General features: G+C 37.2%; 4 protein-coding genes across 7 annotated transcripts; 2 read left to right on the top strand and 2 right to left on the bottom strand.

The window, feature by feature from the left end:
- The first annotated feature begins 533 nt into the window (after window positions 1-533).
- Window positions 534-2,113, top strand: LOC115564089 (cullin-2-like). Its single transcript, XM_030387977.2, has 2 exons — window positions 534-889; window positions 964-2,113. Exons 1-2 carry the CDS (start codon window positions 750-752, stop codon window positions 1,061-1,063), a joined length of 240 nt encoding a protein of 79 aa, XP_030243837.2. The 5' UTR covers window positions 534-749; the 3' UTR covers window positions 1,064-2,113.
- On the bottom strand, window positions 1,443-5,180 carry Cul2 (cullin 2). The gene is made up of 9 exons (XM_089256843.1): window positions 5,031-5,180; window positions 4,493-4,663; window positions 3,928-4,161; window positions 2,725-3,853; window positions 2,530-2,647; window positions 2,336-2,442; window positions 1,898-2,266; window positions 1,722-1,835; window positions 1,443-1,659 (listed from the first exon to the last, which is right to left on the bottom strand). Exons 2-9 carry the CDS (start codon window positions 4,618-4,620, stop codon window positions 1,528-1,530), a joined length of 2,331 nt encoding a protein of 776 aa, XP_089112969.1. The 5' UTR covers window positions 4,621-4,663; window positions 5,031-5,180; the 3' UTR covers window positions 1,443-1,527.
- Window positions 5,181-7,030: 1,850 nt separating this feature from the next.
- Window positions 7,031-17,399, bottom strand: Ac3 (Adenylate cyclase 3). Of its 2 annotated transcripts, none has more exons than XM_030387978.2 (18): window positions 17,181-17,399; window positions 14,944-15,421; window positions 14,058-14,247; window positions 13,688-13,997; window positions 13,492-13,610; window positions 12,806-12,917; window positions 11,081-11,208; window positions 10,669-10,827; window positions 10,339-10,477; window positions 9,996-10,270; window positions 9,571-9,934; window positions 8,882-9,143; window positions 8,735-8,807; window positions 8,583-8,658; window positions 8,177-8,402; window positions 8,035-8,117; window positions 7,523-7,978; window positions 7,031-7,461 (listed from the first exon to the last, which is right to left on the bottom strand). In XM_030387978.2, exons 2-18 carry the CDS (start codon window positions 15,248-15,250, stop codon window positions 7,228-7,230), a joined length of 3,513 nt encoding a protein of 1,170 aa, XP_030243838.1. In that variant the 5' UTR covers window positions 15,251-15,421; window positions 17,181-17,399; the 3' UTR covers window positions 7,031-7,227. The 2 variants fall into 2 exon arrangements, with proteins under 2 accessions (XP_030243838.1, XP_089112947.1); XM_089256821.1 differs by lacking the exon at window positions 17,181-17,399 and adding an exon at window positions 16,952-17,167.
- A 2,836-nt stretch (window positions 17,400-20,235) lies between these two features.
- On the top strand, window positions 20,236-22,839 carry Df31 (Decondensation factor 31). Of its 3 annotated transcripts, none has more exons than XM_018098926.3 (3): window positions 20,236-20,545; window positions 22,160-22,518; window positions 22,600-22,839. In XM_018098926.3, exons 1-3 carry the CDS (start codon window positions 20,520-20,522, stop codon window positions 22,755-22,757), a joined length of 543 nt encoding a protein of 180 aa, XP_017954415.1. In that variant the 5' UTR covers window positions 20,236-20,519; the 3' UTR covers window positions 22,758-22,839. The 3 variants fall into 3 exon arrangements, with proteins under 3 accessions (XP_017954415.1, XP_089112988.1, XP_089112989.1); XM_089256862.1 differs by lacking the exon at window positions 20,236-20,545 and adding an exon at window positions 20,814-20,938; XM_089256863.1 differs by lacking the exon at window positions 20,236-20,545 and adding an exon at window positions 20,872-20,924.
- Window positions 22,840-24,310: the final 1,471 nt, after the last annotated feature.

Below are 24,310 nucleotides of genomic sequence, written 5' to 3'. Positions count from 1 at the left end.
TGAAGGAAAAACGCATATAAAGAAAAAATATATCTAGACAAAAAAAAAAAAAAAAAAAAAAACAATAATAATAATGACAAATTACAATAACAATTCGAACACTCACACACTAATATGAATAAAAGAGCTATGAAAAAAGTTATGCACAGACAGAACAAAGCAAATGATATAATTTTTTAGCAAGAACAAATGAATTTTAAAAATATATATATTATTTATATATATATATAAAACAAAAATTAACATTTAATGAAATGAAATAAAAATAGCATTGCAAATTTTGAAAAATATTACAAAACTGTTGTTTCATTGAGAAAGATCGAAAATGAAAATGGTAAGTGAGAGATTTATATATATTTATTTTTAGATAATAAAAAGTAGAAGAACTTTTCAGTCAAAATAGAAAATGCAATATATTGCTTTTGTTTACTACACAATTTTAAAACAAGCACGACAAATACTTGATATAAAAATAGATATAGAAAACAGGAACACAAAAAATTATGTGGAACATGAAATTTTTAGTTACAGAGAAGCACTAATAAAATTTCATTAAATGAAATATTTTAGGAATATTTGCAACATACAAAATTACATGCAATTCCACTGTGCAAGACCGCATGATTAGACAAACACATTTTATTTTTGACGAACACGTACTACATGTACTCACTTAATGCACACACACACCAACGGCCGATCGACTCTATACCGAAACAAAGAATTTCCTGGAATCACACGTCCGGGAGATGTTGGCCAATAAGGTGATGGCGAAGCATGATGAGGCCAATGCAAATAATACGAATAGCAGACCAGATCTACTGCAACGATATTATAACACCTGGAGGGAATATAGCCAGGGCATCCAGTATCTTCATAAATTGTACAAGTAAGTGGTTTGCCCAACTAATCAATTGTGTTTAATTAACATGAATTATATGGTAATTGTTTACTGCCTTGCAGTTACTTAAACCAGCAGCACATCAAAAAGCAAAAGATCACGGATACGGATACAATCAGACCAGTGCGGCCGAGCAAATGGAAATTGGTGAGCTTGGCCTGAATGTGTGGCGGATGAATATGGTCGGAGATCTGGTGCGTCTCATATTGGAGGGCTTTGCAGTCATGAGAGGCGTTATACGCCTTCTTCTTTTCATTTTTAGTAGGATTTGTAGACAGTAAAAAACATAAAAAAAACAGAAACGAAAAAAAAAACTAAAAAGTATTGTTTGCATTAACCTTACGGCATTTACGAGATATTTTAGTTGTAATTGCTGCTGCCTTTGCTTGTCATGAATTTTAAAAAGATTTTACAAAATATGCCTCAGTGTAATGCAGTACAAGGTATTACAATTATTTATATGTTGCTTGGTTTGTTGTGCATTGTGAATTAGTGTAGGTTTTTATTCGTTTTTGTTTTTGCTTTGCTTGTTTATTTGTAGTTTGTTTATTTTGTTTATCATTCTTTTCAGCTAATTTCTTTTCCGTTGTAGTAATCTCTAGTTAGCCGTCCGAGCCATCCGCAGTCTAAGCCATATAGCTATACTCGTCACCAGAGTTAGCCGTACGCTCAATATATTGTTTGTCGATTAACGATTCAACGCATTTTTTTATCATGGCGATATTGGGCGTAAAACTAACTTTCGATAAGGACAGTACCTGTTGACAGAAGACATATAGAATCAGCTTAAATATATTAACCAGAAGATGCGTTCCCATACCTCTTGTATCAGAGCGTTGTGCTTTAAGACTTTGCGCGCCTTCATAATACGCACAATGGCAGCCTGCAGAAACAGTTTACGATCCTCATCCACCGAGTTAATCGTATGCTCCACCTAAATAATAAGCATTCAGTCATATGTGATCTATAAAATTCTATGATTTTTTTTGCACTGACCTCCTGGGGCGTTTCCTTTTGTAACGCCGAGCTTATCTTAAATTTGGTACGCTTATTGGTATAATCGAAATTCAATTCGATGCGCGTATCACCCGAGAGATTCTCTGAATTGGCATTTAACAATTTGGATTCAATCATCGGCTGCATATGCTTCTGAAATGTTTCATCGTTTAATTGCAACGTATTCTGGATCTCCCGACAGCTGAGCTTATCGCAGGTCTCGAAAAGCAATATTATTGCCATTTGATACGTCTGCATTGTCACAATGTAGGACTTCTTGAGGTGACTCAGCTTCAGTTCGCCATGGCACATATGATGCAGCCAGGTCAATTTGCGACCGCTGAATAAATTATGATAATAGTCCTCAAACTGGAATTGGAAACATATTTCGACATTATTGAATTGCTTTATTAAAAAGACAGAATTCTTTCAATTTACCATTTTGATAGACTTTTCAAATTCCTGGGGCACTGCAAATGGTATAACCTGTGTCGAGCCCAAGGGCCAAGCGCCCGCCTGCAGCACTTTAATTGACAGATTTATACCTGAACGAAAAATGTAGATTAGTGTAACAAATTCTTCCTTAAAAATCAATATTTTCATCTATATAATCATATAGACTGCTCGCATACCCAGATCAATATCGTTGTCCTTTAAATGATTGTTGAACTTATTGTTCAAATCTGTGGAGACTGAAATATCCGTGAACATGCGATGCAGTTTATTGGTGAATTCATAGCCACAAGCTTGCTGCAATATATAAATTTTTGAATATATATATACATACATATATAAGGGAAATAAGTTATTTGAGCACACACACACACCTTTAAGCGATTAATCATGCCCTCCTCGGCATCCATACTCTGGCTTTGCTCGTGTATGAGACGCTTCGCTAGAAATCGACTGTAGAACTTTTGAAACACATCCTTGTCTTCAATGTATTTGAATATTGTTATACTATTTGTGAGTTTCTGATCGATTTCCGCTTCGCAGGTTTTAGATTTTTTTAACAGTGTATCACAGTATTTGGCCACATACTCAGCGCTACGACATGGCTGCCGTTCGCTGGGACGTCGATTGATAACGCTGGCGCAGGCCTTGTCCAGAGCGCTAAGGAACAATGAATCGTTCTCAAAGACATCGGCAATCAGCTCCTGATACTTGTGATGCACCTTCAGCATATTCTCAACGAAAGAAATATGTATATTCTCGCCCTTGAGCGCGTACACCGTTTCCAGACCCTCGTTTTTGATGTGCTCCAGAAAGGTTTGTATCAGTTCCGCTTTTAGATTATCTGGTATGGGCTTGAGCACAATGTACATATTACGTAAATCCTGACGCCTCTCGTCCGACACCATATCCCGGCACTCTGAATATATGTAGCCCAAGCGATCGTTAATGAATTTCTCTTCACATTGTTTGCGCAGCTTTGGCAATGAAGTTTTATGAAGAAACTTTTCCGCTCTCTTAGTCTCACACTCCAGTATCTTGATAACCTCTTGCATGTACTGTGAAACGTTGCAATGTTGCAGTTGCTTATTGGCCTCAATCGTATAGTAGGCGCCGCTAGCCTCCAGCATCGGTCCCTCGAAGTGCTCCTGATACAGTTTTAAATTTAACGAGTCTGGCTTTTGAGTCTTTTCGTTATTCACGTTGTTCTCAATGTCATTGATGACCTTCTCATAGTTCTCCACTTCAACAAAGCTATGTATAACGCCATTGATGACCTGTACGCGATGCGAATCGAGTGCTCCGTTGCTGGCCCGATCCGCTGCAATGCCCTCCAATATGTGACGCACCAGATCCTCGGCCAGATACTCGACCATAATCACACGCCAAATATTCAAGCCAAGCTCACCAATTTCCATTTGCTCGGCCGCACTGGTCTGATTGCTATACATTGTATCCGTATCCGTGATCTTTTGCTTTTTGATGTGCTGCTGGTTTAAGTAACTGCAAGGCAGTAAACAATTACCATATAATTCATGTTAATCAAAAACAATTGATTAGTTGGGCAAACCACTTACTTGTACAATTTATGAAGATACTGGATGCCCTGGCTATATTCCCTCCAGGTGTTATAATATCGCTGCAGTAGATCTGGTCTGCTATTCGTATTATTTGCATTGGTTTCATCATGCTTCGCCATCACCTTATTGGCCAGCATCTCCCGGACGTGTGATTCCAGGAAATTCTTTGTTTCGGTATAGAGTCGATCGGCCATTGGCTCCGGCTGTGCCACGCACAACGTATAGACATCACTAAGTGGATATAAGAAGGTGTGTATGTTTTTTTTAGACACACATTTTAAAAATTTATTGAAAATATGTGCATATACTATGTAAATGTTTGTCTCTAAGAAAATGTTTTCAATTTTGGCAAATCATGCTGCGTAGCACAGTGGAACGCATGCAATTTATATGTTATCAATATTCAACATTTAACAAACACCGAATAACATTTTCTCTTTATGTATTATTAATTATTATATGGTTGCTATTAATATTTTATAGTTTTATCTATCGTATTTTTTGTTTATTTATTTATTTATTTTTTTTTTTTTTTTTGCGGTAGACAGGAGCAAATACTCACGAAAAGCATGCATTCCAGACTTTGCGATCAACTGCGCGCAATGTTATCAGTGATTCGACAGTGCGACTCAACGGATTCCAGATCTCACCAAATTCCACTCTTTTTGGCTTGAGCGACATCTCGGCCATCTCGATGTGTGTGTGTGTGGGAGGATGTAAATTGTTTGCTTAACTTTTTTTGATCGGTGTTGGTAAGTGGTAAGTAAGAAGAAAACGATTAGCACAATATCATTGAAAACACAAAATATATTAAAATAAAAAAGAAATTGTGACGAGCGTATACAACTTGAATTTGCCTTTAAACGCGCATTTTGTTATAAATAAAATACAATTGCGTCGCCCCTCGTACGTTGCTGCCATCGGGCATAATCAGCAGAGCCCCAGGCCAAAAAAAAAATGAGAAATATATGTGGGCAACAACGACAAACGACAACGACGACGACGACGTCGACAGCCTCGAGTTGCAACATTGAATGCAGTTGGCCCTCAAAATATCAGCACTTGCTATACGCTGCAACGGCAACGCGTGGTACACTTACACGCTTCTTAATTACACTATGTACTAATTATTTATGCGTAGAATTTAGGATTTTTGCACTTTTTTACAATCCAAAATGAACTCTTATGTTACGGCGACAAGGCTGCCAGTCCATTTCGACAATGATAGTGATTCTATGCAGCCCTGCAACAGCGTAATACGATAACGATAACGATTACTACGGGACTGTTGTGACAGTGTCGCAACATACGAGTGGTCGATCATCAACAGATTTTCACTTTTTAAAACTAATCAAATTACATATGTATATTAGGAAATTTATATGAAATTTAAAGTACAAAGTTATTGCGCCTTCTTGTTCAATAATCCAATAAGTTAGAATTCGAATACATGAAGGAAACAAAACGAGGAACTCATCATTTTTTGAAACTTACTATATAAATTAGCATTAAAATTATCTACTTTGATTACTTGGAATAAAAACTTTAAGGATGTCGAATTTGTGCCTGCCAAACAAAATACAAACTCAAAATGTGACGTCACGAGAGAGCTGTTAGCTAACATTAAAAAAAAAACTGTTCTTAGCATAACCAACTGAGTATTTTAACAGTGACTCTAGCCACCTGCTGTTAATAAGACCTGTTAGTGCCCGCAAATTTCAAAATGATGTTCAGATAAATGCAAAATTTTGTTGTATATATATTTATGTAGATTTATTAGGCTTCTGCTTTTTTCCTATAATTAGCTATTTTTGTTTTGTCATTGAAACTATATAAAAGTGTCATGTTAGATTTTATGTTAATAGCTTAAAACACAACACTTACACATATACTAATGGATTTTTTTTTTTTTATTAATTTTGTTAGGTAATTCTCAAATATTTAATAACAAAGAAAATAAATAAAAAATGTAAAAAAAGTAAATAACATAATTTTGAAGTTTTTGCGATTTTGGTTTAGAAATTAAGCAATCATCGTTATGCCTTTAAATTACATATTTTTCGTTGATTGTCATGCTTTAAGCCATTAATAACAAAACAATTTAGGTCAGGCTAACGAAATCAACCAATGGACAAAAATGCTTATAAACTGGAGTTACCATTCGTTTGTTTTCTCAATTCTCTTGTTTTTATTATTTTATATATTGATGTAATTTTCAAGTGAGTTTATCTTGTTATGTAAGTTCGTTTGTAGTTTTTTCTTTTTGACTAATTCGTTGAAGTTCTCTAGTAAACATGCGACGCTTTCTCTATGTATGCATGCTAATGTATATGTAGACTATATATGTATATGTTATGCATATGTATATGTTATTATTTATCAATGTTTCCATAAGAATAGTCTATATTCTGTTTATTTATTTTGTGTAATATGCATGCCGAATTCTTTAAATTATTTGCCTACTATTGCTCTTCCACTAGTTTGGGGCATTATTTAATGCTATATATTCACTAATAGTTTATATGTAATTATTACCATAAGTATAGTACATACAATTTGTTAAACTGTTTCGTTTTTGGACTTGCTTGTGGGTTGCATTTTTTGTTGTGTGGTGGGATACGGATTCTCAATTTCATTATCTCGACTTAGTCTACACATTTGCATTAATTATGTATTTGCGTTTTTTGAGATTGAATTAATTTGTATTATTATATAGTTACATTTTAAGCACATTTACGTCGAGAAGTACTTTGTTTGGTTTTTTCCATTTACGAAAAGTAATGCAATTAGTTTATATATGTATAATTTAATTTAAGTTCCTAAAACTAGAGTTTATAAATTGATGTTATGGGTTCTTAATAATTTTCAACTACACATCCACTAATGTTGTTAAGCAAATAATTTATTATGTTACAGTTACTTTTCTACTATATAATTTGTAAATGAAATAACAATTTGTTTAAAACAAAACACTCACAATAAATTTGAATACTTAAGTTATAGTTATAAATGTTTAAGGTACACAGTTTACAAACTTTTCAAAAGCGAAGACCAGTTACAACTAAAGAGTATCAATTTTCTTATGCTTCATTTCATTTGCTGTTTGTTTCAAAGTTGTTCACGTAGCAGAGAATATCACACGAATATAGGCAAACCAAATGTAGCAAGTATAACAGTTGTATAACAGTTAACTATATGTTCACGCTTAAACAAGCACACGCACACGCACACTCACACACTCTAACACACACATACACACACACATTTTCAATATGTCAAATGTAATACATTCTCAATTCACTCCAACAAGGATTGAGATTCCGCAACATTGCCATTGCCCAAACATGATTCTGCCGCGGCTTCCGTTGCTGCATCCTGTGCCTTAAGCTTAAGCAGTGGTGTCTTTATGTCTGCTTCTAGCTCGGCGCTGCACTCCAAACTAACTGGCACTGGAGCTGCCGTGGCCACCGTCTCCTTCTCATGCAGCTCAACGGCTGCCTTTGCCTCCGCAGCGCTGCTCTCAGTTTTGCCCTGCAATTAGTCCGAGAAATAAGCTTGAGAGTGAACATACAATGCTCCTTACCCAACCCACCTGCAAATAGTAGGTCATCAGCTGGCCCTTGCCCTTGACAGCCACCAGGCCGCGCTGCTGAAACGTATATCCGAACTGCTGCAATATGTTACAGGTCTCCTCGGTGACCTGCACGGCACCCGCTTTACCGGTGCTCTCCATTCTGGAGGCCACATTCACCGTATTCCCCCAGATATCGTAGTGTGGCTTCCGGGCGCCAATCACGCCCGCCGTTATCGGTCCATGATTGATGCCCATTTTGAGTACGAAATGATTGAATGACTGCTCATTGATGCCCTGCAGCGCGTGCTTTAGCTCCAGTGCGAATTCCACCAGAACCGCCAAGTGGGACCAGCGCTCGGTAATGGGCGCATCAGTGCGTAAATTGCGCTGCAAATTAATGCCACTGGCTGCCATATAAGTTGATCCAATTGTCTTTATCTTAATGATGTCCTGAAACTGTGGTAGCTCCAATAGCTAAAAGGAACAAGATTTTTATATAGATCTATATATACTCTATACACTTGTCTTACCGCATCGAAATCGGAAATGACTTCATTCAGAAAACGCAAGCATTCCAGGCCCTGATTGTTAACGGTTTCCTCCGAATAAAAATCTGTGGAGTACGACCAATGCTTTAGTTCTATCTTAAATATATAACAGTTAATATCTTACCTGAAAAGTTTGGCATGCTGGCGAAGAGCACGCCCACCTCGGCATAGCTCTGCGAGTAGAGATCGTCGTGGGAGCGCTTTGTGTTCTTCATGAAATGCTCGGCCACATGCACGGGCAGCACATTATAGACCAAAGCCTCGTTGCGCTGACGCATATCGTTGGCGGTTTCCTTCTGCTCGGCGACCTCAGTTTTCCATTTGAATATAACACGATCCTCGTGGTCCATCTGTTTGAAAATTAATATAGATTCATTAAAATGTAATAACTATAATTTAAATAATATTAATGTTATTAATTGTTTTTCTGACTGTTAACTAAACTAAAGGAAGTAATGAAAATGTGAGTAAAATATAATATATTTCTACTATAAGGGAACCTAAATTGTGGCTAAATCTGATATACTTACATGTCTTGCCAAAAAGCTGAGTGACAGTGCCGCCACAAGAAGCAGACCTGAAGCACAATAACGCGTTGATATGAGACTAAAAATTAAAAAAAAAAAAAAATTTAATTAATATTCGTACAACACATTTGCTCTATGTCTCTAACTAAACTTACGGCTGGTGTGCCAGATCATCCTCCAGAATGTACAAATCCTGCATAATGCACACATTGAAATAGCAATGCAGAGCTGAGAGTAATCCAAAATAAAAATCGATTAGCTTGAAAAGATTTACGATCAAATTGCAAGCAAACAAAACTCACCTGCAATGGACAAGAGCAACAGGATTTTGGTCAAGTGCGTGAGCTGTGCAATTACAGCAATGGCGATTAGTATGAGGACACTGAAGTTGCTCAAATAGGACGGATATAGGACACGCTCGGTGGGCACCGCTTCACGCATCTGTTCCACAAACGATTCAGGCAGCAGGTGCTCGGCGGTGGCCACCTCCTCTAGGCCGCCCGTGGCATTGAATTCACTCTCGCTAACAATGTGCTCGGTGCGCACGAAGGTGACAAAGAAAAACTGCAACAAACACAGGAAACAATGTTAGAGGTGTGCATAGAGATGGATGACTTCAAATATACCCTGCACTGTGTGTAAAGAACATGATGATGAGTAATTATGGAATTGTGGAAGCAGAAGAACCACTAAATTATTCACAATATACATATGTAGCTTCACATCTATAATATATATACTCTCACAATATATCCCAAGATATTCTATATACACACACATATACATACATATGTATACACAATTTAATGAAGTCTAAAGTCAACTTCATTACTTCATTAGAAATATATCAACTATTCAATGGTACATACAACACTTCCGTATCACAATTACCCAACTACAATATTCTTAGGAAACTTTTACAGGGCAGCCGCAAGAAAATCAATAAGGACTTGAGCACGCCCCATACAGTGAAGTCTAACCGCATACTAACCATGTCGATGACATTGCTGAGGCCAATGGTAAGTGCTATAATTATGGCCGCCAGCTCCCGTACGAAGGTAATGTCATTGAAACGCTTGCTCACATCCACGAAGAACTTGGGCAGCATGCCGCTAAAGCTTTCGGCAATGCTAATCGCCACCAGCATGGCGATGGGCACCAGCGGCGCAGCAATGTTTATAAAATGCAGCGTTGAGCGCGGCAACACCAAATAGGAGTACAAAACATCGATGCACTGCACCAGCAGGGCGGCCAGCAAGGGCAGCGAGCTGTACGGCTCCCGATAGACGGCGTAGGCTTGCTCCAGTTGCGGATTCTTGAAGCGCAAAAAGATGTTTGTGTCCTTGGTGAGATTTCTGTGTGAGCAAGATATGAGTTAATTAGACTTTGATATTTGAAAACAGTTAGATTACATACTCGTGACCGTCGCGTGTGACCAGCTCATCTTTTAAACGTTGCTTGAAATTCTCCAGCTTTATTTGCTCCTCCTCATCCTCGGCGGCTGTGGGATTGTGTCCATTGATGACGACACTTTGTGCTAAGAGCTCCTCGTCATCGACTGTGGCATCGTTGTCATCGCCAGCGCATTCGTTGCTCTCGTTGCTGCTGTTGCTGCTGGGATTCGAGTCGGGACTGTGATTGGTGTTCTCAGGCTTCGATTCGTTGATTTTCTTGCCGCAGGGCGAGGCGAACTGAAAATGTTTACAAATTTACAGATTAGGACACTTAAAAACTTCCCTGGCTAACAATCTGCACCCACCGGTTTAACCACTTTCGTTATAAAATATGTCTTCAGGCCAGCTATGCGCAGCAGCTCCTCCCGCTTCTCGCCAAAGGCCGGCTCCACCTCGAATTCGCCATTGAGAAAGGCCAATGTTTTGTCGGAAATGTGTACACGTCTGCAATGCAAAACAGAAAACAGAAAAAATTCTAAATGCAAAAAGTAAATGCAAGTGTCGACGAGGGTGTGCCCGGGTCTATAAATTTGCATATCGAAGTGACAAGGACAAATCATAACAGTTTGAAACAGCCCCGCCCAGCCCAGACCAGCTACTATTTTCTAATGCAATCAATTATGCATTGGACTCACCCGGCTTTGCCGCTGGACTCCATTTTATTGGCCAGCTCAACGTCCTTGGAGTAAACGTCAAACTGCCATTGACGCTGGCCCAGTATCCCGGCCAGGACAGCGCCCGTGTGTATGCCCACACGCATATCAACAGGTGAGTTTGCCTTTTGCTGCACATATCTAGATGAATTAAATGTGTATATACATAGAAGAATAGTGCCATATAAACTATATCCTAGACGACACAAAGGGGCAACAACAGGCGGACAGGCGGACAGTCGGACAAGACGACGCGTGGTTAAGAGCAATTACATTTAATTGAACAAACGTTGATTTGACAACGCCCGTCGCCTGTCGTTGTTGCTGTCCCATGAGTCCATTGCTTGACTGAGTGTCCTGGCACTCTGTCTGCTGTTGTCACTGCTAAACTCACTTGATGGCCTTCACCATGGAAAGTCCCATGTGAACGCAGAGCACGGCATGATCCGGCCGCTCGTCGGGCGCTCCGCTAATGCAATAATAACAATCACCGAGAATTTTAATGCGCAGCTGTTGGTACTTCTGTAAGGGGCGGTAAAAGGTGTTAGTTAGACTCTTTATATATTGAAACGGGCTAATCAAAGCGCTGGGCTCCGTTTAAGGCTGAACTCGATTAGGCACGACAGCAATGCTCAAATTTTGTTAATTGTGGGTCTTCAAATCAATAAAATGAATAGATAATCAAGGTACCAAAAAAACGGAGTTAATAATAGAGCAGGCAATTAGTTATCTATGAAAAGCCTAGAAACAAACTTTAATGTAGAGAATATGTCATAAGAAATAGATAATTAAAATTAAGTATTATTATAAAAGGCACAAAATTTACAAGATCTGACGTATATAAGAATAAGAAATATATGAAAAAAATCAGACTATCAACTAACTAAAAGCCGTTCAGTGACATTTTCAGAAATATGTATAAGCGAAGGTAGAAGAACGAGCTAATATTTTATGTAAAATAAATAACTAATAACAGTATACTAATGATACATAAATAAATATAAAAATATAAATAAATATAACTCAATAAATTAATGACAATTATTTTATGCGGAGTCATACAAGACATTTAGATAATATTATTTCGTACTATTCAAGAGCTACGAATTTGTTTTATTTTATTTAATTTTTTTTCTTTATTTACTGACTTTTATTTTTATTTTATTTTTAATATTTTTTTTAAAGTATTTATTTTTTAATTATTTTTTAATTTTATTACTATTATTTATTTCATCAATTTTATTAATTCAAAAGTATATAAAATATAACTGAATCGGTATTCTTATTTTATAAGAAACTTAGCTAAATTAAAATAAACTGTAAATTAACAATCTAAGCAAAACAGTTAGCTGAATTGTATTAAAACGAAACCTGGTAAAGTACAAAAAATATAATCAACATTAAAAACAATACACACATACTAATATATGTATATTTATTTATAGCCCTAAATTATTCCCTTCAAAAGCCAAACTTAGCTTTCAAATCCCAGGCCACAAAGCAAATGAACCGAAAACTTGCTGCAAAGCCAATAGAATACAATAAAAACAAAACCCAGGGCAACAAAAAGTTTCCACAAGAAAAACTCAGGAAAAATTGTAAAAAATACTGCAGCAAATTAACTGGGCCTAAATTTAAAGGACCTTTTAGGCAGTGCTCCGAAAAGAAAAATCGCATGAGAGCAAAAATCAACTCGACACATTTCACACGGCTGACTGAGCGTAACTTTTGTTGCCAGCGCACCGAACCGTACCGCCTCGCCCCGCCCACTCAGCAGCCCATTACAGATATGAAGAAAAGTATGCAAAAGAAAATGAAGATGAATGGCGAAAAGAGCAAACGCAAGAAGCAGAACTCAAATTAAAGTTCGAAATGCGCAATTGAAGGAAATGAAAAACGAGAAAAGAAAAAAAGAACAACAAAATTCTCAGATGCTTATCTTAAACATCATCATCAACATTATTTTAAGAGATTATTACGGGACCGGGCAGGTGAACGAACAGCTGGAAAACACACTCAAAGAGAAAAACAATCAAACAAAAAGAAAAGCAGTGCAAAAGAGAAAACAAAAATCAAGAATAGCTGGCGGAACACAAAAGGAAAGTTGTTTCCACTTTACCTCGGCGAGCCTATCGAAGCGTGCGAAGAGCTCGTTTAGCATTTTTACCAGATCTTGGGCGCTATACGTCGAAGAGATGGCGGTAAAGCCGACAATATCCGCATACAGTATGCTTTTGGTGGGTGCGAAAAAGAATATATATTTATATATACATACATACATAGATTAAAATACGCGCTACAGAGCTGGTTCTTTCCCAAATTTATATATATAAATATATTCGAAGTCGTCTGGTAATGAGCCAATTAAGCAAACGCTGTATTACTCAGCGGAACTAATAAAGCTGAACAGAAACTGTTAGGAAAATTCCTTAAAACACATTTCAATATCGTAATAAAAATGCCCCAAGGCGATATTATAGGTGTTAATATTGTTATATGAGATTTTTATGGCTAAATAAGTAATATTAGTATAGGAAGTGGACATAACCATTGGGAATAACGAGTAACGAGTCAGCAGAGAGAGATATCCCTTTTAGAATAGAATGAATGACGACTGATAAATATTCATTGAGCATCATTTACGAATAGTAAGTTGCATAACGAGTTAAAGTCTATCTTTAAGTCTGACAGTATGATACACAAAGAAATAGTCTATAATTTGTTAGCCTTTAGTTATATATCTCAAAGAGTTAGTAATGACTTCTCCAATCTTTTGTAGCATTTAAAGTAAAAGTTAAGACTTACCTCACATTCTCATGTCGACTCATGTAGATCTTTTTGAAGGCCTCTGAACTAGATGAGCCCAGGTCTTCGCGCATCTTGATAGCTACATGCTTGGGCAGCACGGATAGCAGCAAACGTTCCTTTAGATTAAGACAAACATAAAGTTAAGCACAATGCAAAGAGTTAAGAGCTCAATGATATATATGTATGTATATACCTGCTCTGCCGACTGCTCCTCAATGACCATCTTCACCTCCAGACTCTTTTTGGCCTCCAGGAAGGCGCGTTTCTGCTTCGCCTCGCCCATGAAGTAATATAAAAGTCCAATTAACGCTGCGGTGGCTATTAAAACGGCATTAGCCGCCGCCTGATCTGAGATTAAAGGATCTGGACGTGAGAAGCCAACGGGCAGACTCAAGCAATTGAAGTACGTGCAAAAGCCAATTACCAGACCCAAAAAAATCAACGGCAATGGCAATGTCACATATATTAGGAAGTTCAAGAGAATCGCCCAGCCAAGAACATCTCTAAAAAATGTAATTCATCTATTCAATTATTGAACAAATTCGAGCTAGAACTGTATTTACCGCGGCGAGAAGCTGGCCTGCAGCATCACATAGGCGGCGAAATGCAGCATCGAGAGGAACCACAAGGCTCGCGGCACAATTGTCAACAGCGAATGATGGAAGCGTCTCAGGGCTGGCTGCTCCGACTGGCGTCCAATGTGCAGCAGAGCCGTCAGCGCCAAATAGGCCAACAGCATGCTGCAGTTGACCACTGAGGAGGGCGATTTTAATGGAGAGTTCAGAGAAATTTGAATTAATATAAAGTGAAATTTAATACTAATTTAAGAATTAACACTATAATATAATATAATATAATATGTAATTAGAATAAAGTTTTTTAAAGATAATTTTTTTTTAATTACAGAGATCAGCGTCAGAAACTAATTAATAATCAAGGTAAACTAATTAAATTTTAAAGCTTGTAAAGGAATTAGAACCTGCACCATATTACAATAGATCTCTATATAAATAGCTTTATCCCATCGCGAGGAATATTCGATTTATCATAACCTAAAATTCATTTAAATATCTTAAGTATTTATATTGAATTATCCGTCATTTAAAATTATTTAAAATTGATAATTATATTTATATATTTTTCGTGAATCAATTTTGAGCAAATATGGACACTTATAAAATTATTAAATATTCAACTGCTCACAAAAATTACTTGATACTGAATCCAGACTGCAATATTAGAGCGGCAAATGTTATTATAAATATAAATAATAAAAATATTATTTCCAACAGAATTATTATAAAGAAATTTGAAATTTAAAATGAACTAAACTCTCGTAAGATAAGACATCTAGAGCTCTTACTATTTAAAATTAGCTCAGCTCTTATTATTTAAAAGTTAAATTAAGATAACGATTGAACAAACATTAGTTTAAATTAACTGACTAACCTCTTGTGAGAAACGCCTGCTCCCAGGGTATGCAAATCGTCCAGAGATTAAAGAGCACGGCCGCAAACAGGAACCACTTAAGGCCGCTGCGTCGCTGTTTAATGGAATAGTTGTGATAGAGTTCGTTGAGCACATGCTGGGGCAGGATGACCACACCGCCGCCGGTAATGCCCACGCCCCCAGCGACGACGTCGCTCTCGTTTGGCGGACGTCGACGTGTTGGTGTCCTTTGACGTTTGGTTTTACTGGGCGTGGATGCTGCCGTTGTTTGGCCATTCTCGAGATTTGCTGCCTTCTCTTCCGGCATGTTGCGAGGTCTTCTGTTGCACGATTGCAAAGTTTTCGTTGATCGGCGCACTTGTTTTTTGTTGTTATTAATATTATTATTATTATTATTATTTTGTTTTTATAATTGAAGTGGGGCCATTTCAGTAAGCCGTCTTATCTTTACTTATTTATGCTGGATCCGGAGCTGAAGCTGCGAGAGGACGCGTTGGTAAATAGAATAATATAAAACACAAACTCAAATACGAAACTTGTACACAAAACACAAACGTTAACGGTAAATTTGAGGCTTAACATTGTCGATTGCCTTGTGGCGTCCACTCTCCCTCTCTCTCTCTCTCTCTCGTTTAATATAAGTGTGTTAGTGTATGAGAGAGCGCCAAGGCGGAAGCGTCCTTGTACGAGAGCCATGAGCGTGGCCCTGTGTGCGAGTGCCGCAATGTGTGAGTGTGTGTGTGTGTGTGTGTGTGTGTGTGTTAGTGTGCTCGTGTGCCTGCCTTAAGCAGAAAGCTCCTAACCGTTATACAGTGTGCTCGAAACAATTAATTAACTAATTGAAGATGATTTAGTTGTAAGCAATTAACAAAACGTCTCTTCTGCTTTCTTTACGTTTTATGAATAATATTGTAAAGCTTTTTGCACATTTAATTCAAATGAGTTTTAAACAAAATCTTTTAATATACTTGATATATGATTTTTAGCTCTTAGTCATACAAATTGTAGTATATTTGTGCTATCATTTCTTCAAGCTCGCTGAATGTTTATTAAATCTACCAGTTTATTTTATCTAATCACTGCTTTTTTTTAACTAAAGTTAATAGTCTTGGCAAATACTGCACACTAAAAATATTTCTATTGATTGCACTACGAATATAAATCAGATAAGTTCAATTTCATAATACGTATTGACTAACGGAAATTACAATGCAGAGACGTCCTCCACACACCTCAAACTTTTATCTTATCAACTTTTGAGTTAATTTGAATGAAACAATCATTATATTTGAAACCATTAATTGAATTGATTTACTCCACCATTAAAGAGTACTGCCCGTAACACATGGCTTCGTCTTATCGTTAGATAAGATAGAAAAAATGTATGAACAAAAACTAGAAGAGATATTAAAACATATTAATTAATATTATGCCAGCTCTATTATATTCTTGTACATATTATTTATTTTATTTTTCTACCGAATGTAAATTGAGTTGTTAAATTTTCTTTCATAGCGCCTAATAACCGTTTACATAAATTATGTTAATATTTTTAAGTCACATTTTACACACACAGACCACAGTGCACATATTGCCCTGACGCGCTCTCTCTTTCTCACTCACTCGCACGCTTCAGTGTGTCTCACTTTGTTCGACTGTCCGTCTCTCGTTTTCGCTCTCCCTCTCCCCTATCTCTCTCTTTTCAGCTACCTGGCCAACATGCTGTTTCCTCTTCAGTTGGTTGGCGTATCCTTATTGCCGAATTCGTTGCTTCTTTTCTTGGCATACAAAAATCCTTTACTTCCAGCTACACTCGTAGATGTACGTCCGTATGTATATAAGTATATAAATATATATATTTATATCTGTATTCTTGTGTGTGTTTATCTATGTGTGTTTAAGGCTGATTTGCTCAAGGTTCGTTTTAATGCGTTGTGATTTCGTTCCTGTGTGTGTGTGAGTGTGTTGCTGAGTGTGTTTGTCTTCGTGTTTATGTGTGTGTACACACTTTATGCATTTACAGTCAATTTCGGATCTAATTTTAATTTAAATAAACAACGGCTCGCGCACAAAACTAGGCAGCACAGTTTACAGTTTTTTCTGCATATCATTCTTTTTTGTATGGAGGCTGCGATAACGGTTTAAGCATGTACAGAAAATTCTGCCTGCTGCAGATGTTTTTTACACTTTTTACATGACTAGAATTATATCATTGCACACGAGTTAATTGAATTAACCTTTTTTAATTGCTTCGTTGTGGTTTTTCAATATACATATATATATTTTTTTTTGTTGAACTGCCTGCTCTTTCTGCTGCTGGTGCTGCGGCTGCGGCTGCTGCTGCGGACCAATTTTTCTGTCGCAAGCGTCGCGCGAGCTAATTTCTGCGAGCTAAACTAAGACGCACGATAAACTTGACTGATTGTTAAGTGAAAATTTTTGACAGTCAACAGCTCAACAGTAGCAGTAAAAGCAGCACCAGCAGCAAGGACTTTCTATATAAGCGCCAAACATGAGCGCTCTCTCTCTCTCTCTCTTTCTCTCTATTTTGCTCTCTTCAACGTAAGCTGCTCTTGTGAGAGAGCTTTCCGTTGCAAGCTCTGTGAGCGCATGTCATTGAGAGCGGACTGCAACTGATAACGGTACAGCTGTGCAGCTTGATAACGCACTGTCGTTGAAAGTGCATATGTGTTTGTATGTATGTAACAAGACACCACACTCGCACTTAAGCTTGATTACTCGAATTGCCGCAGGCTCATAAAATTAATTATTAAGAAAAATGTTACTAAAATGGCTATCAACTGTGTCAGAGACGTCGGCAGCAACAGCAACGTCGACGCCGCCGACAAACACAAAAACGGCACCTGGCCTTGGGCACGCCACAGGATGCAGCTGCGGCTGCCAGAATCGTAAATGTAATGCATGTTAAAGAGCAATATGCTGAATGGGATACAATGGTATTTTCAATGGGATGAATACCAATAAATTATAAAGGAAAAAATAAATAAACTAGCCTCTAACGGATACTAATATTATATTACCTAAAATGTACATACATATGTGAACGTACAAACAAATCCAAGTAATATTGGTACATACATATATTAACACATATACAAAAATTGTAACTTTTAGTTTTTTACTATGTCATTAAATTATAACTACTTCATATACATTATATTACAATAAATTTAGTTTTAAAATCAAATGTTAGAAAACTTGTATGACTCCATTCAATTTGACAATACACAATCTTGAACAGCGCCCACTGTGCAAATACACACACACGCACACACACACATATTGTATATAAATATAGCAGCAAATGGATGTACATGCATATGTACGTATGTATGTCTATAGCTGTGTATGCTACATATGCATATGTGTGCTATGCTTATACGATTTTGAACGGGATATGAGCGCCATAAGTATGTATGTACATATATTCAAATATTATTTAAAAAAAATGGAAATTATTATTTGCTTATAAGACTACTGCATATATAGAGTAATATATTAATTTATACTAATGTAGGCATTTTTATTTATTTATTATTTATTAAAATTTCAATATTTATACATGTACTTCTATGTATGTACATATATCCTTCATATTTGTATATACATACATATGTATGAATGTACATATGTATGTACTCACACCTTTTCGAGCCTGCAATGCAGCTGGAAAATCCATGTAAAAGCGCGCGCATACAAAGCAACATCAGCAACAACAACAACGTCAAGTCAACAATTGCGGCACCAGGTAATAAAACAGGACAAACAGCCGGCTGTCCTCTGCTGTAGAACAATATTAAGCCAGGACGTGCACAATGGCACGTGATGCCGCCTAATCCATCTGTCTCGACTGCGTCAACTGTGAGGTCGCCTATTACCTACCTGCCTAAGAATTCGGACTACTGCAATTTCCGCTTTATTTTCAAAACTCAGAGCTCAAACAAATCGACAATTACTTTGATTGATTGCCTCAGTTTTCCATTTGGCGGGCTAACGTACCAGTACCAGTAAAACGTATTATTATAACTATCGATAGTTTGCACTCGTCATATTTAGCATATGTATCTAATTATTGGGGTATTCTTGTTGATAATTCATTTGCTTGCATCAATAAAAATCAACAAAAGAAAGGAAACCGTGTTGGGAAATAAATAGTATTTGCCTTAAAAGCATTTAAGGGATAGGATTAGTCTAACGAAAACTAAAGTTTTTCTTTAAATTTGTTTAATGTTTCTTTACATGGTGCCTCTGGAAACTAAGTTTATTAGCTATCCATGTATGTATGTTTGTTTGTATGTACATACATACATCGCATTTATACATATGTACATACGTATGTAGGTACATACCCAATATGCATATGTATATACTTATATACATACATACATATGTACATATGTATGCAATTAGAAACAGCTTACAGCTTGGACGAAAATGATCCGTAGATAAGAGCAGATGTTTTCTTAATCCTTTTATTGCGGAAGCCGAAATACAAATGTCTTTTAAAATATATATGTATCTATGTATGAATGGCTCTACAGCGTAAAACCTGACCTACAACAATACTTAAACTAAAATAATACAAATATAAATAAAGAGTAACTACGCTTTTTATGCATGTCTTAGATTTCAAATTATTATTAATAAATAAAAAAGTAATTGAACTGATGCCGCTCAAAGCATGTGTTTCAGGAACTTCGTAAAAATTGTGATAGAATGCAAAGCTTGTACAAACTCCAAGCAATAAACAAAAACGTAGTTAATTATTAAATTTATATGATTTTTAAATGAATCGTTTTATTAAATATTTATGTGGTTTAACATCGTGACTTAAATGGCTATCGATAAGAATTATAATGCTGCGTTATTGAGAAGGTAAAAGTATTTTTTCTCACTCTAACATGCTCGTATTATTGAAATGCTGTTGCGCTCGCACTATTCACCACATTCTAGTGGGACGCCATAATCCCATGCAACATTGCCATTTTGAGTTTAACATTATGTTAATACTTAAGAATTGATCACAAAGCAATAATCGACAACTGGTGTTCGATTTAATGCAGTTTAAATCTGAATTTAAGCATATTTTCTTTTAAATTGGCATGTAATAGTTAATACACATTAATTACACATAACCAGTGACATAACTCTATATTCAAAAGTGAATTTTTTAAATATATTTTACCGCAAATATATCGATATCTAATTTGGTTTTAGAATTAATCGAAGTGAATGGTAATATACCTAGTGTATATAAAGTTACCTCAGCTTCTGTCTCTGTCTCATTCGGCGTTTTTCTGCGTAACTGTGTGGACGTTATTCTGAACGGCAACCAAAAACCCATCAGGCATTCAACTTTAAAAGCAGCAGAGCTACCTGAAAAAAGTGGTCAAGCAAGAGTAATTGCACAAATTTATGAAATTTGCGAATCTTGTACCTACGTGCTTTGGTTTTAATTAAAAACAAGTCGTGTTTGCGTACGCGTGCTACTGCAAAAAAGTATAACTAACCACTTTTCGCGCTTCTCTTTGAAAAGTAATTCTTTAAAAGTTAAAATGGCTGATGTGGCTGAGAAAAAGAAGTGAGTAATTTTATTTGGATATGTGTGTAAATATGTGTGCTCTAGCCTTTGTTGCATGTGTGTGTGCGTTGAATTTGTTTAAACAATATATGCAGCGGCAATTGCGGGTAATTTCGCAAGTGATGTACATAATTTTTTTCCAACGGTTTGGAAAAAATTTCTTTTTGAATTTTGTGTCTATCCTACGTAAAATGCTTGAACAATCTATAGAGTTGTCTCGCTTACACCAAAGCTGTCCAAATGTGCGCGCAAAAAACGACGCCGTTGAAATTGGCGCGGCGTCATGACGCTTTCTCGCTCTCACACTCCGGCCGGCAAACAGCGACAGCGACTTCGTCAGCATGCTTGTTGTTGGGCATGTTCGCGGTGGCGGCTGCTGGTGAAGGCAAAGAAGTAATATATTGACCGTATGTGTGGATGTGTGTATATACGTACTGTGTGCTGTGTGCAAAGCGGAGTGCGCAAATAAGTATGCATGTATGTATTGTCTGTATATATATTTGTGTGAGCACACTGCATCTGTGTGTAACATTCAAGTTGCCGCTCTTTTTTTTGTGTGCCGTTTGAGTTTCAGCTGTCGTTTTGTCTGTCTCGTCTGTTTGCTTTTGCCGCTGTCGTCTGGCCATTAATTTTTGTCAGTTTTGTCTTGCGCATATTTCGTTTAAAGCTTAAAGCTTGGCATTGTTGGCCGCTTCTTTGCGCTCTTGTCGCTCATTTTTGTGCTAATGAGCTGCTCAAATCAAATTCTGTTTTCAGGTATATTTTGTCATTGCCTAAAATAAACGCAACGCAATGCCGGTTGCTCGCATAGGCATTGTCTACGTTTCGCTCTGCGTTTTCTTTTAACTACTCTTGCGACGCAGTTGAAGATAACCGTTAGAAACCTTTTGTCTGTTGTCTTAGGTTGTGTTAGTCGCCGGGGTGAGGGGCAAGCTGATGTATTGTATTGTAGGTGTTTGTGTGAGTGTCATGTGTATGTATATTTTGACCGTTATTTTTGCCGCTTTGCCTTGCAATGCAATTCTTTAAGCGCGCTCTTGCTCGCTCTTTGTTTGCTGTTTCGCTTGTGTACGTGACGCGCGCGCATTGTATCCCCCAAATGGTGTGTGCGAGGGAGACGCACATAGTGTTGGAAACATAAAAACCAGTTTTTTTTTTCGTCTGTACGTTCGTTGTATTTCAAGTCGCGCTTTTTTTCACGTTTTGCCTTTGCTCTTCACTCTTTGCATTTTATGCTATGTACACCTATTATCCGGCTGGCGTATAAAGGAAAAAGCACAATTTTTTTATATATTGAAGCGCATGCCGCTCACCTTTTTTCGTTTCTTTTTGCGTCGCAGTTTCCACGAGTTGTTGCTCCCATTTATCATTTGCGGCGGCAGATGCTTTTAACAATGTGATTGTGTGCGTGTCTGGCTCTATTTCTACTGGGGGTGGTTGTAACCAACACGGAAGCGACGCCGGCTGCGGAGTTAACGGCTTTTGCCAAACTTTTGTATGCTTGAAATCTTTCTCTCGATAGAGAATTGCGAAATGCTTGAATTTCTGCAGACTTGAATTTTCGAATTTTCGTATATTTATATAAAATGTCCCGTTATTTTTGGCTAATCACAGCGAGACCCCCGTGGTTGAGAAAGTTGCCGCTGAAGAGGTTGATGCTGTAAAGAAGGATGCCGTCGCTGCCGACGATGCAGCAACAGAGACACCGACCACCACAGAGAACGGTGCCGGCGAGGAGTCGAGCAGCAGCGTCGATGGCGCTAAGGAGAACGGTGCTGAGGCCAGCGCCGAAGCTACACCCGCTGCCGACGCTGTTGATGGTGAGAAGACCGACGCCGCAGCACCAGCCGATGAGAAGAAGGTAGATGAGGAGGCTGAGAAGACAACAGCTGAGGCCAAGCCAAGTAGCGAGGCCGCCGCAGCCGTTGAGAATGGTGCCGATGATGCAGAGGCAGCTAACGGTGACTCAAAAGGTAAATGTGAACGAATAGACATAATCTCGAAACTTGAAATTTAATTTGTATTTTCTTTTCATATTTTTGCCCCATTTTTAGATGCGCCCTCCGCTGAAGCTGTGAAGCGAAAGGTGGATGATGCTACCGCTAAAGCCGACGAGGTCGTTGCCACGCCAGAGAAGAAGGCGAAGCTGGACGAGGCCAGCTCAAAGGATGAAGTTCAAAATGGGGCCGAAGCCAGCGAGGTGGCTGCCTAAAGAGTCCTGGCTAACTGCATCGCATCGCATCGCCCGCTCAGCCAGCAGCACAGTAATACATTTAAATTTACTAACACACACACAAACAAATCACACACAAAATGCGCTCACGCACTCATGCACAAACATACGCACACACATACCAACACTGACATGTTATTTGTATATGTGTGAGTGTGGGTGTGCATGTGTGTGTGCTGGCGTTTCTAACAATCCTGTAAAAAGGGAGCGTAGTCTTAAAATGTACCGATTCTCTCTGACTTTACTAACAAAACAAAAGAAACAACAAAAAAATAAGCAACAAGAAAAAATCCATTATCATTTAAAATTTACTTAAAAACAAAAACTTAACTTTAAAGAAAAAAGTATATATATATATAAATACGAAAAAGAAACAATTAAGATGCGTTTTAAGCAGACAAGCAAAAAAAAAAAAGTTGTACACAAGGAAAGCATCAAATTTAATATTATAATAAAAAAAGAAGCAAACTATACAAAAACAACTTGCAAGTCTTGTAAAAGTAAACGAAAACAAATTTAACATTACGCATTTGTCATTTTTAAGATAATTTCTTTTTTAATTTTATGTATGATCCTATATTATATATGAGTATTTATATTAAAAGAAAAAACAAGTTCTATGTTTAAAACTCGATAAAAGAAAGCAAACACAAAGAGAATGAAAAAACTCCTAAAGAAGAAACATGAAGTAACATAAAGCTGCCCGCGCCCCTTCCAAGCTCCTTCTCACTTGAAAGATTTATAAATAGAAATATGCATATATGAAAGGAAGATCACGTTTTTATATGAATGAAATCAACAGCGCCGACTCGCCAAATTGAATTATATTTAACAACTTTAATGTACAACCATAATTTTTTGATTTTTTTTTTTTATATACTATTTACTTAACTTGGCCAAGTCTATCTATTCATTTTGCATTTAGCGTGTCCAATATTGTGTAAAGAGCGTTATATACATATGCTAGTATATACGAGTGTTTCTTGGTGGTTTGTTATTTAAATAGGTTCCTCTTCCCCCTCACTTTTATTCAGCGTTCTTGCTCTCTCCCTCGCACTCCTTAAACTTTGACAAAATCGTTTAATGGCAAAAGAAGAGCAGCGAAAAAAGCAACAAGAACAGACCAAACCATAGGCAATAACGCATGCAGAAAAACAGAAAGACAAATGAAATAAGAGGTAGACGCAGAACACAATTAAAATTAGAGCAGTGTATGTATGTATGTGAAGAAGTGGCAAAATTAAAGAATACAAAACCTTTTAAAGAGCCGCACAGAGCATTCAGCCAAGTTAAGCAACAATAACAACAAGCAGAAAACGGCTAACAAAACGTAGCCAGATGCAGAGAAAATGAAATAATATAAAAACAACATTCGAGAACATAAAAAATAAATGGAAGAACAAAAGAAATACAAAAACAAAAATCAAGTTAATTATTCTGTCTACTCTTTGGTTGTATTTCGGGGGCCTTTCTAGAAACTTCCTAGAACTCGCTCGCATTGTATTTTGGTATGTGTGTATTTGTTTTTGCAT

Source organism: Drosophila navojoa, chromosome 3, assembly GCF_054131105.1.
Source record: "Drosophila navojoa isolate 15081-1374.11 chromosome 3, UAZ_NAV_1.0, whole genome shotgun sequence".
Classification (NCBI taxonomy): Eukaryota; Metazoa; Arthropoda; class Insecta; order Diptera; family Drosophilidae; genus Drosophila; species Drosophila navojoa.
The sequence above is the reverse complement of the archived record's forward strand: the minus strand, read 5'-3'. Positions and strand labels throughout refer to the sequence as shown.